The following is a 19,206-nucleotide window of genomic DNA, read 5'->3' on the forward strand; positions in this document are numbered from 1 at the left end:
GATTTTAGACAAGAGACTTATTTTGAAATATCAGATATTCTCAGTTCCAAATACCTTTTACGACCTTATGGTCTTTAAAAGGATCACCAAAATCTAAACGTGTGCCTTCATTTTCATTTTTGTTAATTATTTACTACAAAGGGTATTTGGTGATAATAGAGGAATAGAAAGTTACATAATGGCTACAATAGTAACAGGGGTGTGAGAGATGCCAGTGTCATACTATTGTCCTGTACACGTTTCTGAACATAATGATATGTAGTCTATTAAGGTGAGGGGAATCATAAATTGGCGCAGAAGAGCTTGTAAAATAAACAGCTGGAATATTGCAGTTCATTGATGCGAAACACATCTAAATCCAAATTTTGATTCAACTGTGTTATTTGATTTTAATCTAGGAGAGCATCAGAATTCAAGGACAGGAGCATCAGCAGTGTTCGACTCATGCCGTACAACGTGGCGATGCTTGGCTGAGGCAGATGCAAGCCTAAGAAATCGGCAGAAGTCAGGTCCCAGAGAGGGGCGAAAGAAAGGCGTCTCCAATGTTCTGGAAGCTGGGTCTGGGAATACTTCTGTCGAAACTATAAATTAAGATGTAGTTTGGAGGGAAGACAGCCCTTGGCAACAGCAGGTCCCTGTGCTGTGGGGTGGGAGAAAAGATATCGTCCTTCCACAAAAAAACAAAAAAAAAAAAATACAACAAGATGTGTGACACATATTGAAACATACTGACACATATTGATTCTAAAATTATCATAAGAAAGCCTCCGAGTAAATATAAGTGCTGGTTGCTGTTGTGACTCATACAAGGAGTTATATTATAAATACTAGGAAAGGTGTTGTATCTTACGTCACACGTTAAAAAAAAAGTTACAAAATGGAGTATTGTCTGCTCGTTGGAAAGAGAATGTAATGGGTGTTGGCTGAGGTCAGGCATGTACCTGATGGCAACTGAACCTCAGTGGTACACTAAGCTTATTATGCAAATTATAACCATGCACAGTCGTGTGGAAAGCGACTGATTCATGCTCAAAAGTTATATTATTAACTGTGAGAATAACTACAGATATTGACGTATTTAGATGGTATCACCAAAGCTTATGTCGTGTTACTGCATCATGTATCACATCGTTACTCGTAAGTAGGGCTACACACATTAGGTTATTGTGTGTGTACTTAGTTTTGTGGTGAACGACACCAGTTCAGAGCATAGTGTGGGCTATGTCAGTGTGAGTGGAGTAGTGCAAAGGCGATGATGGTACTCACAGTGGAGCAGTTGGTGTTCATTGTGAAAAGTTATGTGACAGCAAAGTCGTGGAAAAGGTGTGGTCAGTTGTTCGTTGACAAATTTAATGGTGTCAAAGAGCCTACAGTCAGTGTCATGCAACGCTTATTCCGAAAACGGCGTCAGAAATGGTTCCGAAAAAAAAATCAAAATACATTCTGAAACGTGTCACACACCATAAAATGTGGCTGTGGTCCTCCAGAAAATGTTTCAGAATCCTACCAAATCAGCCCAACACCTGTCGCAGGAGACCCACACATCAAATTTATCATGTGGTCGGATAAGCCACCGGGACATCCACATGCATCCCTAGCAAGTGTGTCTTGTTCATGCATTAAAACCGGCAGATGCTCCACAGCGCCTCCAGTTTTGCGTGTGATTTTACTGTGATAACAGGGAGTGACTTGACATGGATCTGTTATTTATGTCTGATGAAGCCTGGTTTCACCTGAGTGGTTACATCAGCTGACAAAATCACTGGTACTCGGCAGCTGAGAAACTGCATGATGTCCACAAAACACCACTGCATGATCAGAAATTTGGGGTTTGGTGTGCAGTGTCTGCACACCGCTTTATTGGACCCATCTTGTTTCATCAACATTTTGAAACCATTTGTGGCAGCGTTAAGGGAGGAGGAAAATACCTACAGCTACTTCCGACCGGATCAAGCAACTGCCCATACATCTGGCCGAACCTTTGAGCACGTTGAAACTATGTCTTCACGCCTGACGTAACTGTTAGCTGAGTTTAGTTGGGTCGCTGTTGTAGTTGGTCACCTGATCAGCCAGTATTCGATTACTTTGTGTGGGAAAGCCACAAGCCTAAGATGTATCACAACTACCCTCATGGTTTTTAAGAACTACAGCACAATGTTTCTGATGAGACTGCAGCATTTCCACCAGTCCAACTTCCGCCTTCAGCAACTTGGCGATCAGCGCCAAAAAGTGCCAAGAGACGAATGGTGGTCACTTTTAATATCTGCCATAGTCAGGTCAGTTCTGCATTTCCTTTGCTGTGTTTCTCTGTACCCCGAAATATTGTTCTCCAGTACACTTTTATTTCTCCCACTCCGTATAAACTCCCATATATCAGCATTATTTTGTTTGACATCTTATGGCGGTTGCTCGTTCGTCAACCATTCATTTCGGAAAAAATTACTTTCTGTTGATGGCTTCCGTGAAGACTCCAAGAATTCTTGTGCGCTGTACTTCCAGCTTTGATTTGAAACTGATGTTGATAGAAGCCAATTTCGTTGGAAGATATGGAGCATCAACAGTACGGGGTAGGTGGGGAGAAATGTACACACTGTCAAATCTCGGTTACCAACATCCAGGTTGCAGCATTACTAGTTCCGCAGTGCTGTAAGGCGAGGAAGCTCATTGTCTGAGCGAGAATCAACAAATGCTTGTCGCAAGGTGAGATGTGCTCTGTGTTTCGCATTCTCACTGTAATTTTTACACAACTTCGTTTGTGATCTTTGCATGTTGATTGAATTTTTTTCGCCTTGTTAATTTAGTACTAAGACCTTATGAAGTTACTATTCACTAAATACGGGGGGAGGGGGGGATTAGCTCAGGTTGAATATTTACAAGTTTGCAGAAATTAAACATATGGTAAATCAAAGTCAGGGGCAAGTGTACACAGCTCTCAAGCACCTAATGTACTCACCACACGCCTCTATTTCATAGAGTCTTTCATATCTACCAGTGAGCCCTCAATTTGGAACATCATTTTCTTCAAGTAGTCACACAAAACCGTCTGATATCATACATATTACTCAGATTGAAAAAGCAAGGAACCGATCTGGGAATGGTTTGAAATCAACTCAACCAGAATTTCTCGACAGAACCTGAGATAGACGATAGTGGGACATCCACAGTGAATACGCATATACAAAAAGGTGATTTTCTTGATTCCAAAGTGTTTGGGAAAGACTCCTCCATACAGACATTATGTGACCGAACAGAGGTCAATAATAAAGCGCATTGTGAAGTTTCTTCCTTTTTGTTAAGGATCCCTATATCATTTCACTTTATCGAGAGACCGGAAGAAGTCTTTTCTCATAAGGATGGCATCGTGGAGAAACTTTCGCAAGTACCGCAGTCTAGCTCAAGTAGATTCAGAGATGCAGTTGGATGTCAAGAGGATCTGAGTAGCTATAGTGCATTATAATACTGTTGATATTGCTCAACGATGTCTACCATTTATTCACGTTTTTCTACTAAATATTTATATCTGAGCTCATGTATTACTCCATATTTACACGCATAATTTGATTTTTGAATGCTTATTATGTAATAAAACGTCGTGTCTTTCGAAACGATGTTCTAACGTCAATTCTCCCTAATTAAACATTATTTCAGGACTCTTTTTCCTCAAGGTGTCAAGAGTACTCACACACGTACACTTAAGTCTCTCGATGGGGCAAGTGTATGTGTTGGTGTAGCCTTGGAAACTTCCGATTTACGGATAAAGCAAGAAATATAAAACGTCTTTGAGAGACGCATTTAGAAACCCAATACATGCTTTGAGTATAACAAAATTTAGTGTCTTTGGCTTACTTCAGGCACTTCCCGCAAAATGTACCTATACTTACCGCCACCTAATCTTGCCTGTTTTTATCGGACTCGTTTGTTACTTATTTTATGAATGTGTGAGTGTGTCTCTATGTATTCCTAAGGGACCAAACTGCAGAGGTCATCGGTCCGTAGACTTACATGGTGCTGAAACTAACTTACCCTAACTCATGGCCACGCGAGGTAGCCTTGCGGTCTAGGGTGTCTTGTCACGGTTCGCACGGCTCCCCCCAACGGAGGTTCGAGTCCTCCCTCGGTCATGGGTGTGTGTGTTGTTCTTAGCGTAAGTTGGTTTAAGTTATGTTAAGTAGTGCGTAAGCCTTGGGACCGGTGATCTCAGCAACTTGTTCCCATAGGGCTCACAACAAATTTTCAATTTCCTAACTTATGCAAAGAACAACACACACATCCATGCCTAAGGGAGGACTCGAACCTCGTACCTCCGGTGAGAGGGTCCTCGCAATCCGTGACATGGTGTCTCTAACCGCAAGGCCACTTCGCGCGGATTATTTTATGGACAACGAACGTCTTCCCAGGCTCGTGACGAAATTCAAAGGTTGTGCGTGTGCTAACAGTATGGTACAGAGTCAGAACCTGTTGCATGACAGATGCGGAAACTGAGTTTGGGCACGCTACATCGTTGCTGATGAGAGTCGAATAACATTAATCAACAGGTGTGCCCACTATTGCGCCTGACTATGTGTGCCTGTAACACCACCACACCACTCACACAGCTGGACACAGTTCTTTTCCACAAGCACGTTGCTTGTTTTCTCCATTACACGTGTCTCGCTGAAATAGATGCGCAAATATTCACTGAAGGTGAAAAAGGTTAGAAATACACCTGAAATGAGTGCTGAAAATACAAGCCACGACCGTGACTTGATGCTCACCTGACAACTTCTTGCGAATTATCTCCTTACAAACCGACTACCCGCACATTCGGCATAGAGTGGGCCATATTCGTAGACACACTCAATACTCCGATTTAAGCGCTTAAATCTTACAAGGGGTGGGCGAAAATATGGCATTGCATGAAAACACAACGCACTACCATACCAGGTAAGTTATAGAGTAACCGTTGTCATTCAAAACAGCTTCCAAGCGTCATGGAATGGGTACGTAAATGTCCCGGCCGGTATTCAAAGGAATCTTACACCATTCTCCGTGCTAAATAATGGCAAGTTCTGGTATACTGTGTGTCTATGGAATATCGCCTCATTTGTGAGACTGGCTTCGTGATTTTCTGTCAGCAGAGTCACAGCTCATAGTAACAGACGGAAAGTCATCGAGTAAAACAGAAGTAACATTTGGTATTCCCCAAGCAATAGGTCCTCTGTTGTTCCTGAACTATATGAACGGTATAGGAGACAATCCGAGCAGCGCTCTTAGATTGATAGCAGATGACGCTGTCATTTACCGTCTTGTAAAGTCATCAGATCATCAAAATGAATTGGAAAATTATTTAGATATGATACAGAAAAATGCTGAAGATTAGATGGGTAGATCACATAACTAATGAGGAGGTACTGAATAGAATTGGTGAGAAGAGGAATTTGTGGCACAACTTGACAAAAATAAGGGACCGGTTGGTAGGACATGTTCTGTGACATCAAGGGATCACAAATTTATCATTGGAGGGCAGCGTGGACGGTAAAAATCGTAGAGGGAGACCAAGAGATGTATACGCTAAGCAGATTCAGAAGGACGTAGGTTGCAGTAAGTACTGGGAGATGAAGAGTCTCGCACAGGATAGAGTAGCATGGAGAGCTGCATCAAACCAGTCTCCGGACTGAAGACAACAACAACAACATCTGAATTGTGGATAAAGTGGCAATTGATCATGAATAAAGAAACGTGTGAAGGTATTCACATGAGTACTAAAAGAAATTCGCTAAATTTCGATTACGCGATAACACACACAAATCTGAAGGGTGTAAACTGAACTCAATACTTAGGGATTACAATTTCAAATAACCCAAATTTGAACGATCACATACACTACTGCTCATTAAAAGTGCTACAATACGAAGATGATGGGCTACAGATGCGAAATTTAACCGACAGGAAGAAGATGCTGAGATATGCAAATGATTAGCTTTTCAGAGTATTCGCACAAGATTGGCGCCGGTGGCGACACCTATAACGTGCTGACATGAGGAAAGTTTCCAACCGATTTCTCATACACAAACAACAGTTGACCGGCGGTGTCTGGTGAAACGTTGTTGTGATGCCTCTTGTAAGGAGGCGAAATGCGTATCATCACGTTTCCGACTTTGATAAAGGTCGGATTGCAGCCTTTCGCGATTGCGGTTTATCGTATAGCGACATTGCTGCTCGCGTTGATCGAGATCCAATGACTGTTAGCAGAATATGGAATCGGTGGGTTCAGGAGGGTAATACGGAACGCCGTGCTGAATCCCAACGGCCTCGTATCACTAGCAGTGGAGATGACACACATCTTATCCGCACGGCTGTAACGGATCGTGCAGTCACGTCTCGATCCATGAGTCAACAGATGGGGACATTTGCAAGACAACGGTCATCTGCACGAACAGTTCGACGACGTTTGCAGCAGCATGGACTATCAGCAAGGATACCGTGGCTGCGGTTACCGTTGACGCTGCATCACAGACAGGAGCGCCTGCGATGGTGTACTCAATGACGAACCTAGGTGCACGAATGTCAAAACGACATTTTTTCGGACGAACCCAGGTTCAGTTTACAGCAATATGATGGTCGCATCCGTATTTGGCGACATCGCAGTGAACGCACATTGGTAGCGTGTATTCGTCATCCGGCGTGATGGTATGGGGTGCCATTGGTTAGACGTCTCTGCCACCTTTCGTTCGCATAGAGGGCACTTTGAACAGTGGACGTTACATTTCAGATGTGTTACGACCCATGACTCTACCCTTCATGCGAAAACCTACATTTTAGCAGGATAATGCTTGTTGTACATGCCTTTCTGGATACAGAAAGCACATTCTCCAGATCTCTCATCCACTAAAAACGTCTGGTCAATGGTGGCCGAGCAACTGGCTTCTCACAATACGCCAGACACTATTCTTGATGAACTGTGGTATCGTGTTGGAGCTGCATGGGCAGCTGTACCTGTACACGCCATCCAAGCTCTGTTTGACTCAATGCCGAGGCGTATGAAGGCCCTTATTAAGGCCAGAGGTGGTTGTTCTGGGTGCTGATTTCTCAGGACCTATGCACCCAAATTGCATGAAAATATAATCACATGTCAGTTATAGTATAGTATATTTATCCAATGGATACCCTTTTATCATCTGCATTTCTTCTTGATGTAGCAGTTTTAATTGCCAGTAGTGTAGATAATGTTGTGGGTAGTGCAAACTAAAGACTGAAAATCACTGGTAGAACACTTAAAAGGTGCCACAGGTCAACTAAAGAGACTGCTTACACCACGCTTGTCCACCCTATCCTGCAGTATCACTGTGTGGTGTGAGATCCGCATTGGGTGGGACTGACGGATGCCATCATAAAAGTTCAAAAAAGCCAGCTCGTTTTCTATTATCGCGAAATTGGAGAGTGAATTGGAGGGACGATCAGTGAAACAATTTCAATCACCAGTTTTCGCTTCTGATTGCGTAAATATTCTGTTGGCGCGCACCTACATAGGGAGAAATGATCACCACGAGAAAATAAGAGAAATCAGGGCTCGCACAGAAAAATTTAAGAGCTCGTTTTCCACGCGCACCGCTCTAGAGTGGAACAGTAGAGAGGCAGCTAGAAGGTAGTTCATTGAACCCTCTTCCAGGCACTTTTTTGTGAACAGCAGAGTAATCACGTAGATGTAGATGTAACAGTGACTGAGGTGGATAGTAATCATGTACCCTTCTTCCCAAAGCACACCACAAAGGCTCAGTACTATTACGACCTCGTGACTGTGGCGAGGTGACCAGGGGAGACGCGATATTTTATGATCGGGCTCACAAAACCAGTCCTGGAGGATGCGACCTGTGTGGACAGAGGCCCACTGGGGAACTAATATTGTACCGAGGGGCGGATCTGATCAAGCAAAATGGTTATATGACCCTTGGCACCCGGTAGTCACGGGGCACGCGGAATACCACGATACGTCTGCCCAAATCGTCGGCGACCCGCCGCCAATTGTCATTCTCGGCAGTCTGCGTCGTATCCTTGAGATGGCAGACGAAATCCAGTCAGAAGTTAGAAATGCTGTGAAGACTCATCCAGCCGAATGACTTTCTGCTATTGATCCATAACCAAGGTTTCAGGACTTCAGCAGCACAGTTTCCTGTTTCGGGTATTCACATTACCGATTTGCGGGTTTGGAATTCCAGCTCGTGCTGCAGTTCTTTGTTCATGGAGCCCCTTCGTGTTATCCGGGTGCTGACAGTGCTCTCAAGCGTTACATCCAGTTCTGCAGTGATTTCTGAAGCTGTCGTCCTCTTACTTTTTGTCACAATCCTCTTCGTTCATTGTCTGTCACGGTCACACTATCTGACCCGTGCTCACTTCAAAGTATGCATTTCCTTGAACTTGGCTGTCTGTCTGTGTCTGGTTTCCTGCCATTGTCCGAGTTATGCCGGCAGCAGCGATGTGTATCGATATTTGCACTGCGTACCATTTTTGGTCTTGCGCATATAATTTCTGGCTACGAGGTCTGCGGACAGTCAATCGGTTAGTGCGGACCTGGGAGGATATCTACGTGCGGTGCAGTCGGCTGGGTCCGCAGGCAGCCCCTGCAAAGTGTCGGAGCGTGTGTGGAGCTGTCCGATCGCTACGAGCTTCGTGGCTCACCGCAGAACATCAAAGTTGAGTGGTGTGTTAAGTACCTAAGGCACTTCTGTCCACGTTGTGTCGTTTGTTTCGGCGGTTCGCTGTTGGGGAGCTTTTCCTGTGAGCAACACCGAATGTCTGTAGTGGTGAAATCGAGCCGCCGTGCGGTGGAAGTAACTATATTGATTCACTATAATTCAAGTGGACCAGCGGAATTTCTAGCCTTGTGGCCGTTAGTGTTCTGGTTACCTGCCCTGGCCACTGACGTAAATTCAGGCAGTGTTCCTTTTTGGTAAAGTTAACTATGTTACATTATTTCAAATTCAAGTGTACCAGCGGAATTTTCTGCCTTGTGGCTGTTAGTATTCCAGTTACCTGCAATGGCCACTAACATAAATTCAGGTACCGTCCTTTCCTACCTGTTGTCACTGTCCAACGTGGTGTGTGGTTTTGACAGCTTAATACATATTTCATGTGGATATTCACGTACGTAACAGTTTGCTCTTTGAGTTTTTATGTACCGATTGGTGGATAGCATGTCATTTGTTCGGTCAGTCCGTGACTGTCTCTTGGTTGGGTCACCAACGGATCAAATTTAGTTGGGTCCATCACCTGTCTCACCTAAATGAACGTTATTGTTTTGAGGACAGCACCCCCCCCCCCCCCCCCTCCACCCTGGAGGTGACTGAGTGCCGTTGTATATAGTGTTCTTTTCATGGGTGTTTAATGGTCTGTTAGTAATCGATTATAACCAAAGCTTTCAAATAAAAGAGTTTTTTATTGTATTTATGTAAATCAATTGTGGGCTTTCAGCTACTTAAGACCTTATTTTTAAATTTGGTTATAGTTGTTGCATTGCTTTTTCATTTAGTGTGTGTTCAGCCATTTAATACTTAAATGTTAAGGTATTTTTGAATTTTTGCAAAATCAGCTGTGGGTCTTCAGCCACTTAAAGCCTTAATCTTAAAATTTCCCCTTAAGCGAAAACATTGCTTCCTTCTGCCTTGAAAGGTTATGGTGATATATTTAAAAATTTTGACATTTAATTGTGGTCTTCAGCCATTTGTATTGCACTTTGTATATGTTTGTCGTATCTACATTTGCCTTGAGGCTGTCCGAGTAGCTGTGATATATATTTTATTTGCCATTTTAACTGAATGTCTTCAGTTAATTTAAATTTATCTTGTTGCTTTCTAAGATTTCTTGCTGGAGGTTTTCCGGCATGAAAGAATTGGATTTTGAAATGTGTAGTTGTAAACGATTGACTATGTGCCATTTTATTTGAAAGGTGTTATTAAATTACAATTTTGATGTGAAACTGACCGACACCTTATTTGGCCCTTTGCACAATTCTCATCACCTGCTCGGCCCAGCAGGCGTAGCGCGCGTTTCACTATCGTCCACGTTGTGACTTGGCGGATAACTCAGTTGCTCTTTCTCTGTATGCCGTATACGCGTTCGATAGGTGTCTCTTCAAACACGTTACACTTCGGCTACCTCACTTATGCAAACACCCACCACACGAACACAAACAGTTTGCCCACTTCCGAATTCACTTACCTCCGGTATAGTGCACTCAGTATGCAGTATCCGGACCAGAGCGCGACTGACATTTGTGGTGAACTGAGGACAATGCGCAGCAGGCTCAGGTAGCATCGGCATTAATTTTCAAGCCTACATTTCTCGCGCTGATGCCATAGTTTTGCCTGACTCCTGTATAATGGAACAAGTATCCCAGCAACCACGGTCAGGGACAGCAAGCGACTGAAGATAGGAGGTCTTTCCTAATGCACTTCACTTGGTGACATGTATACACTGAAGAGCCAGACGAATTGCTACATCTGCCCAATATTTTGCAGGGCCTCTGCGAGCATGAAGAAGTGCCCAACACGACGTAGCAACAACTCGACATATGTCTGGAATAGTGCTGGAGGAAAGTGACACCGAGAATTCTCCAGGGATGTCCACAAATCAGTAGGACTACAAAGGGGTGGAGATCACTTTTGAACATCACGTTGCAAGGCATCCCAGATGCGCTCAATAATGTTAATGCCTAGGGCGTTTGGTGACCAGCGGAAGTGTTTAAACTCAGAAGAGTGCTCCTGTAGCCACTCTGTAGCAATGTTCGACGTGTAGGGTGTCGCATTGTCCTGCTGGACTTGCCCAAGGCAGTCGAAGAGCACAACGGACATGATCGGATGCAGCTGATCAGACAGGATGCGTACGCACGTGTCACTTGTCAGAGTCGTATCTAGACGTATCAGGGTTCCCGTATGATTCCAACTGCAAAATCTCCAAGCATTACAGAGGCTCCACCACACTGAGCAGTCCCCTGCTGACTTGCACTGTCCATGGATTCATGAGATTGTCTCCATACCTGTACGCGTCCATCCACTCGATACAATTTTAAACGCGATTCGTCCGACCATGCAACATGTTTCCAGTCATCAACTGTCCAATGTCGGTATTTACGGCTCCAGACGAGGCGTAAAGCTCTGTGTCTTGCAGCCATCGAGGGTACACGAGTGGGCCTTCTGATCCGAAAGCCCGTATTGGTGATGTTTCGTTGAATGGTTCGCACACTGACACTTGCTGATGGTCCATCATTGAAATCTGCAGCAATTTGCGAACGGGTTGCACTTGAGCGAATCACTTCAGTCGTAGTTGGTTCTGATCTTGTAGGATCATTTTCCAGCTGCAGCGATATCAGAGATTTGATGTTTTACCGTATTCCTGAGATTCACGGTATACTCGTGAAATGGTCGTACGGAAAAGCCCCATTTCGTTCCTACCTCGGAGATATTGTGTTCCATCGCTCGTGTGCCGTGTATAACACCACGTTCAAACTCTCTAAAATCCTTATAAGCTGCCATTGTAGAAGCCGAGTCAGACATCAGCAACCCGGTTTTTAACTGTAAGACATTTCCAGGGGCAGATGTGGACTCTGAGCATAATCTATTGGTTACGAACTGTAGATAAAAACTGAAGAAATTGCAAAAAAGGTGGGAATTTGAGGAGATGGAACCTGGATAAACTCAATGAACCAGAGGTTGTAGAGAGCTTCAGGTAGAGTATTAGGGAAAGATTGACAAGAATAATGGAAAGAAATACAGTAGAAAAAGAATGGGTAGTTTTTAGAGACGAAATTGTGAAGGTAGCAAAAGATAAAGTAGGTAAAAAGACGAGGGCTAATAGAAATCCTTGGCTGACAGAAGAGATATTGAATTTAATTGAGGAAAGGAGAAAATATAAAAATGCAGGAAATGTTGTTGTTGTTGTGGTCTTCAGTCCTGAGACTGGTTTGATGCAGCTCTCCATGCTACTCTATCCTGTGCAAGCTTCTTCATCTCCCAGTACCTACTGCAACCTACATCCTTCTGTATCTGCTTAGTGTATTCATCTCTTGGTCTCCCCCTACGATTTTTACCCTCCACGCTGCCCTCCAACACTAAATTGGTGATCCCTTGATGCCTCAGAACATGTCCTACCAACCGATCCCTTCTTCTGGTTAAGTTGTGCCACAAACTCCTCTTCTCCCCAATCCTATTCAATACCTCCTCATTAGTTATGTGATCTACCCATCTAATCTTCAGCATTCTTCTGTAGCACCACATTTCGAAAGCTTCTATTCTCTTCTTGTCCAAACTATTTACCGTCCATGTTTCACTTCCATACATGGCTACACTCCATACAAATACTTTCAGAAATGACTTCCTGACACTTAAATCTATACTCGATGTTAACTAATTTCTCGTCTTCAGAAACGCTTTCCTTGCCATTGCCAGTCTACATTTTATATCCTCTCTACCTCGACCATCATCAGTTATTTTGCTCCCCAAATAGCAAAACTCCTTTACTACTTTAAGTGTCTCATTTCCTAATCTAATTCCTTCAGCATCACCCGATTTAATTTGACTACATTCCATTATCCTCATTTTGCTTTTGTTGATGTTCATCTTATATCCTCCCTTCAAGACACCATCCATTCCGTTCAACTGCTCTTCCAAGTCCTTTGCTGTCTCTGACAGGATTACAATGTCATCGGCGAACCTCAAAGTTTTTATTTCATCTCCATGGATTTTAATACCTACTCCGAATTTTTCTTTTGTTTCGTTTACTGCTTGCTCAATATACAGATTGAATAACATCGGGGAGAGGCTACAACCCTGTCTTACTCCCTTCCCAACCACTGCTTCCCTTTCATGTCCCTCGACTCTTATAACTGCCATTTGGTTTCTGTACAAATTGTAAATAAACTTTCGCTCCCTGTACTTTACCCCTGCCACCTTCAGAATTTGAAAGAGAGTATTCCAGTCAACATTGTCAAAAGCTTTCTCTAAGTCTACAAATGCTAGAAACATAGGTTTGCCTTTCCTTAATCTTTCTTCTAAGATAAGTCGTAAGGTCAGTATTGCCTCACGTGTTCCGGCATTTCTACGGAATCCAAACTGATCTTCCCCGAGGTCGGCTTCTACTAGTTTTTCCATTCGTCTGTAAAGAATTCGTGTTAGTATTTTGCAGCTGTGACTTATTAAACTGATTGTTCTGTAATTCTCACATCTGTCAACACCTGCTTTCTTATGGATTGGAATTATTATATTCTTCTTGAAATCTGAGAGTATTTCACCTGTTTCATACATCTTGCTCACTAGATGGTAAAGTTTTGTCAGGACTGGCTCTCCCAAGGCCGTCAGTAGTTCAAATGGGATGTTAACTACTCCGGGGGCCTTGTTTCGACTCAGGTCTTTCACTGCCCTGTCAAACTCTTCACGCAGTATCGTATCTCCCATTTCATCTTCATCTACATCGTCTTCCATTTCCATAATATTGTCCTCAAGTACATCGCCGTTGTATAGACCCTCTATATACTCCTTCCACCTATCTGCTTTCCCTTCTTTGCTTAGAACTGGGTTTCCATCTGAGCTCTTGATGTTCATACAAGTGGTTCTCTTATCTGCAAAAGTCTCTTTAATTTTCCTGTAGGCAGTATCTATCTTACCCCTAGTGAGATAAGCCTCTACATCCTTACATTGAGTAGTCCCCGCCCGGAGATCCGAATGGGGAGAGTAAAAAACTTTATTGCAGAAGTGTGCACAGCTTTTTGTGCTAAAGACAATCTTAATGTGGAATAATAAACGTCTTTTTTTCCATCTCGGAATTGTAATTAAGCACCTTTTTGTCCTTTTTGAACAATAGTGATTTATTTGCAACAAACATCACGAGGGAATAAATATAATGTCAAGCAGTAGTCAGAATGCCCAACGTTTTAAACAGATATCTACAAGATGATTGTAGGTGAGCACCATATATTATTTTTACAACACGTTTTTGTGCAATGTAGACTTACTTCCTCAAATATGACTTATCCCAGAACATCATTTCACGTGACATTGAATGAAAATATGCAAAATATTTCTACATACTGATTTTTGTCTCCCCAAGATTTCCATTGAACTAAGCGCAAATGTCGCTGAACTAAGTTGTTTAACCAGTTCCGAAATATGTTTGTTTCAATTTAAGTTCTCATCATCTGTTATACTCATCATTGTTGCAGTACCTCTAGATGTGCAGAACTGAATCTGTTGTGTCTTTTTAAAACTGAGGGTGAGACCATTTGCAAGAAACTAGTCAATGCTATTTTTAAGAACGCCGTTTACCATTTCTCCTGTTTCTGCGTGTAAGCTCAGAGTGATTACAATACTAGTGACATTTGCAAAAAGAACTTATTCTGCGTGTTCTGTATTAGACGGAAGAGCGTTTTAATGTATGAGGAACAGTGCTGAACGTAAGATTGAACCTTGGGGTACCCCATACTGGATTTCTCTCCAATTGGAATGATTCCTGGGACTATATTGTTTGAATTACTACACACAACTTACTGCATTACTTTGGTTAGATATGACATTAGCCGTTGGTTGGATTCATCATCAGCCCCATAAAATATCATCTCATCTCGGAGAAAACCACGGTCCACTTCTTACAGGGGTTGCAGAAAATACCAGCTGGCGCTATTTTATTATTTAATGCTTGTAAACACGTGATATATGTATATGTAATAAACTGTTAAGATAGCCTTCAACGAGTCTGAGGCTGGCACTAAGGAAGCAAAAATTAAATGTAGAACTGATATGAGTGAATTTTACCTGAGTGAAGGTTTTGATATGTTATACAAATTACTGGTACTCAGAGCATCATACGTATATCAGTTGTCTTACTGGGCGCATGCAGTCACTCAATATGTATAAAAATAACTTGCATATTTGACTATTTGCATATTCTGAACCGTTTTGAGCACTCCATCAACAGCTGGAGGAAGTCGCCCCCAACACTATGTAAGAGATGTACTTCTTTTTGCTGCATTTGTCTACAAGAGAAATTTTTTAAAAAGTTCTAGGCAAAGGTAAATATTAAGAACAATAAACAACAGAACAGAAAGTCTTCATGCACTTTAACGAGAAAATAACTGATAGGAGTGCATGAAAAGGCATAGTTATAGGTAAAAAGGGCAGGGAATTAATAACAAGCTACTTCTTATATGAAATTCACCATCAATTACAGAGACCACTCGTCCTGAATTTTGCGGGATAGTTCCACATTTTGATATATTGCCCCGAGCAGGCATGGGCCTGGGTATGTCCGCAAAATGTATTGTAGACTTTTTTTTTATTCTTTTCACTTATGTATCCAGATTGCAGATAATTAGTCGTCTTATGTTAGTCATCTCAGCTTTTCGATTGTTCATTCACTTATTGTACTTCTAGTCTATGCCACACACATTAATTTAATATGTTATAATCTTTGATTGTCAATGAAAATGGAAATTTCAGAAAGATAATACGGTTCACAAGGAGACAGTGGCAAAAAAGAGGGGAAAATCGGGAAGTACTTGCAGAACTAAAAGGCATTTATGTGTATACAGTTTCAAGTGGGAAATGAATGCACCATTCTTGCCATCATGTCCAAGAACTGATTCAAAGCAATGTGTAAAATGTGCACTAACACATTTAGTGTTGGTAATGCAGCCTTTAATGACATAAGTAAACATGCAAATGGTCAAGAACACGAAGAGACTGTGAGCATATCAATCAAGAACAAGAGAATAACTTCATTTTTTGAGTCTAATTCTGAAAACAGAATGCATTAGGATAAAGTTACAGCTTCTGAATTGACCAAGGTGTATCACAATTTCTACACAATGTGCCTTGCGTTATTACGTTCGTAGCTCAAGATTGGTCCCTACGATATTTCCAGATGTAGAACTGTCTAGGAATATTTATTTGGAAAGAGGAAAAGCAACATCAGTAGTTATCAATTCCCTTGCTACCTTCTCAGTAACTCAATATATTATGGACAGAAATATGTTTTACGCAACAGCAAGCGATGCCCCTAATTATGGACACACTAAAATCTTCCCAGTTATTATTAGGTATTCCTGTTCCAGAAACGATGTACATGTGCTGGTCGACTACCATAGTGACAATCCTGTCTCTGCAAATGCTATTTTCGATCAAACTGAAGGCAGATTAACAATGCACAATTTAAGCCTCAACATCATTCCTTCATATAATGCTGATGGCACATGTATTAACTTTGTGAATAAGCATTCAGCATTTACTCTCTCAAGGAACGAAAATAATATTTTAATACCAGCAAGTTGCTCAACTCATAAAATTCATAATGCATCTATGTTTACATTTGATAATGTTCAGCTTTTTGATTTACAAGGTTTTGTTACAAAATTTTATAATTATTTCTCCCATAAAAAGGAGTAAAGGATTTGAAGGAGTCTTTTTTCGTGATACTCAATACATTAAATTGTCAGCTACTACAATACTTTGTCATCTGTGTATTTCTACGAAATTAATCAGGCCAAATATGTTTGTAATTTGTAATCCTACAAAAAAAAATGGACCCGCAAGTCGCTGAAGTATTTTCAGTACTGGATTTTGTGTTAGGCATCAATAAATTTTTTTATGGAAAACGTTATTCTATGAACAAGAGAAGGAAGAGAACATAACTACGAATTTCATTTCACGCCGTACTGTGTCCGTCAAAATTCTGAAATATCATTTTCGTACTCCTGCAGAGGTGGTAATCCTACCATCTATGCTCAGTTACGACTTTATGGAGAAGTTGCCCACTTTCGTCCCACATTCTACGGTACTGTAGTGAGGAATTGAATGAACACAGACAGAAAGTAGGAATAAAACTGAACAACACTGGCCTATGGGCTGGAAACCTAATGGAAATTTGCTGTCATAATCAATATATGCCCATAGATATTCATATACACGAGGGCAGTACTAAAACCTGGAGTGTACAGCACTTCCTGTCGTGTTCAATCTAGACGTGGTCACTCAAAATTGAATACTCAATGCAATATTTTCAGATATGATAGCCCATCTGTAGTAGGGTTGTGTTATGTAGTCTCTAGACACAAACTAAATGTCTCTGAGCATTAACATGTAGAAGTTCTCATGCATATCTTCAAAGCAGTTATGAAATATGTACGAGTATCACCCATGAAATTTTCCGTTGTCGCCGTTGTGAAACTGACAAAATTGCTAAGGGCCATTTGTGAAACTTTGCGACCGTTTAACAGTAATCAAGGTTAGCTCAAGGCTTTGTGGCCGCAATGAATCTTACATAATGCCAAAAAAGTACAGCCAGGATGAGGGAGTAATAACACAAAGACTAAGAGGCAGGAGCACAAAGTGTAATGACGTCATGGACATACAGAAAAATCCTGTAATGCTTATTCATTTATGATGCAAGATCTAACTTAAACTGACAACTGCATAGCACATTTAGTGGCAGTTTTAACAGGAAACAACCTAAGGAAAATGTAGTGAGGACGATAACTAATTATTCCGTCATTAGTAAATACAATCTCTGTTCGTGTTAAATACATTAGGTTTTTACTAGTTTCTAGAACTACTATGATGATGAAAGGAAAGCTAGACTGAAGTGTAAAACATCACAATAAAAAGTCATAGTTATGCCGTACGGAACGGTCCATTCGACAGGTGCAGAAACCGGTGTGTTGACATTTATACTTACTCTGTTTACAATACGGTGGATAGAATCCAGAGGAGCATCCAGAGCGACACATTCCAGTGTACCGATCACAGGTTTCACCATATTTGCATTTCCCACACTTCTGCCGGCAAGATGCTCCATACATCCCCAAATCACATGCTAGAACACATATATAATTTTAAAAACAGTTATTGTTTCGACTGACGTCTGTAGGCCAGCAAACAGTTCTTCACTAAATATCAAAAATAGAAAAAAAGGCGGTCATATTTTACGGCACTATAGATTAATAGCATGATATTTGTTTATGGTCAGCCACTTCCAGCAATAGTTTCACAGTAGTTGTGAAACTATTGCCTGTATGACAGAAGGCACATCGTAGGACATCAGATTGCATCTAGATTAGCACATAGTTTAAGGATGAGGGGATTCATGTGGTTTATTCACACAGTTTGACATATTTAATTCACTCGTGAAGAAGTAACTTGCAGTGGAAAGGTAGGATGATGTGTTAAATGTGTAAGGTGAGTGAGAGAATAAGGGTCCTAGAGGGGCAAATAATATTTGCAATTTGTTTTCGAAAATTTTGTAGAAGGTGAATTTATGAGGTACCACAGAGCTTCACAAACCCAGCGTGGATTGATTGGCTGGTTGGTGAACATCAGAAAACAATCAGCAGGTCTGGAGAGAGGTCACAGGTGCAGGTGTCGTGGCTGAACAACAGGCCAGTCGCCCTTCTATGGTCCACACTGACTGACGTAATTATTTTCGTCGTGCCAGGCCACGAAAATTGCTGACAACATCGGAGTTAATGATTTCTAATTAGAAGGTAAGGAACAGCGAATGTTTTGCTTTTGGCAGAACGTAAACAAAATATTGCGTTCAGAAACTCACTGTATTTCTCTTACTTGATGAGGGGATTCGTATGCTAATGCGATGAACTTATTTCAGTTGAGTACAAAGCGGGTTTTCTTTTCTGTTCAGTGATGCTACATGAGGTTGGAAGAACTTTTTACTCTCATAATTAAAGCTGAGAACTCCTTGACTTTATTACACGGCCACGGCAGCAGAGTATTATTGCTGTAGGAAGCAACCAGACAATATGCTTTAGGGTCCCAGTATGCCATTTGTAGTGGCTGTTTCAATAATCAGTGGTTTTATGACTCGTCCCTAATATGGTTGGGCAACGGATTTGCGGCAGTGGACATACCGGTTCCCGTCAGATCACCGAAGTTAAGCACTGTCGGGCGGGGCCGGCAATTGGATGGGTGACCATCCGGGCCGCCATGCGCTGTTGCCATTTTTCGGGGTGCACTCAGCCTCGTGATGCCAATTGAGGAGCTACTCGACCGAATAGTAGTGGCTCCGGTCACAGAAAAAATGATCGGGAGAGTGGTGTGCTGACCACACGCCCCTCCTATCCGCATCCTCAGCACCGGATGACACGGTGGCCTGAAGACGAAGTGAGTGCTAATATGGTAGCCTCACGTGAGCCAGTTTGGCCAAACTGATATTATTACAGAATATCAGCGCTGA

At 41.9% G+C, this 19,206-nt stretch overlaps 1 protein-coding gene across 1 annotated transcript in view; it reads right to left on the reverse strand.

Annotated features, from left to right (window-relative positions):
• Window positions 1-19,206, reverse strand: part of LOC124553686 (phosphatidylinositol phosphatase PTPRQ-like) — a 418,566-nt gene that overhangs the window by 192,326 nt on the left and 207,034 nt on the right. Inside the window, exon 8 of the mRNA XM_047127584.1 lies at window positions 17,695-17,832. Within this exon, the coding sequence (XP_046983540.1) occupies window positions 17,695-17,832 (138 nt within the window). The remainder of the gene's footprint in view (window positions 1-17,694; window positions 17,833-19,206) is intronic.

Source organism: Schistocerca americana, chromosome 11 (genome assembly GCF_021461395.2).
Source record: "Schistocerca americana isolate TAMUIC-IGC-003095 chromosome 11, iqSchAmer2.1, whole genome shotgun sequence".
Taxonomy (NCBI): Eukaryota; Metazoa; Arthropoda; class Insecta; order Orthoptera; family Acrididae; genus Schistocerca; species Schistocerca americana.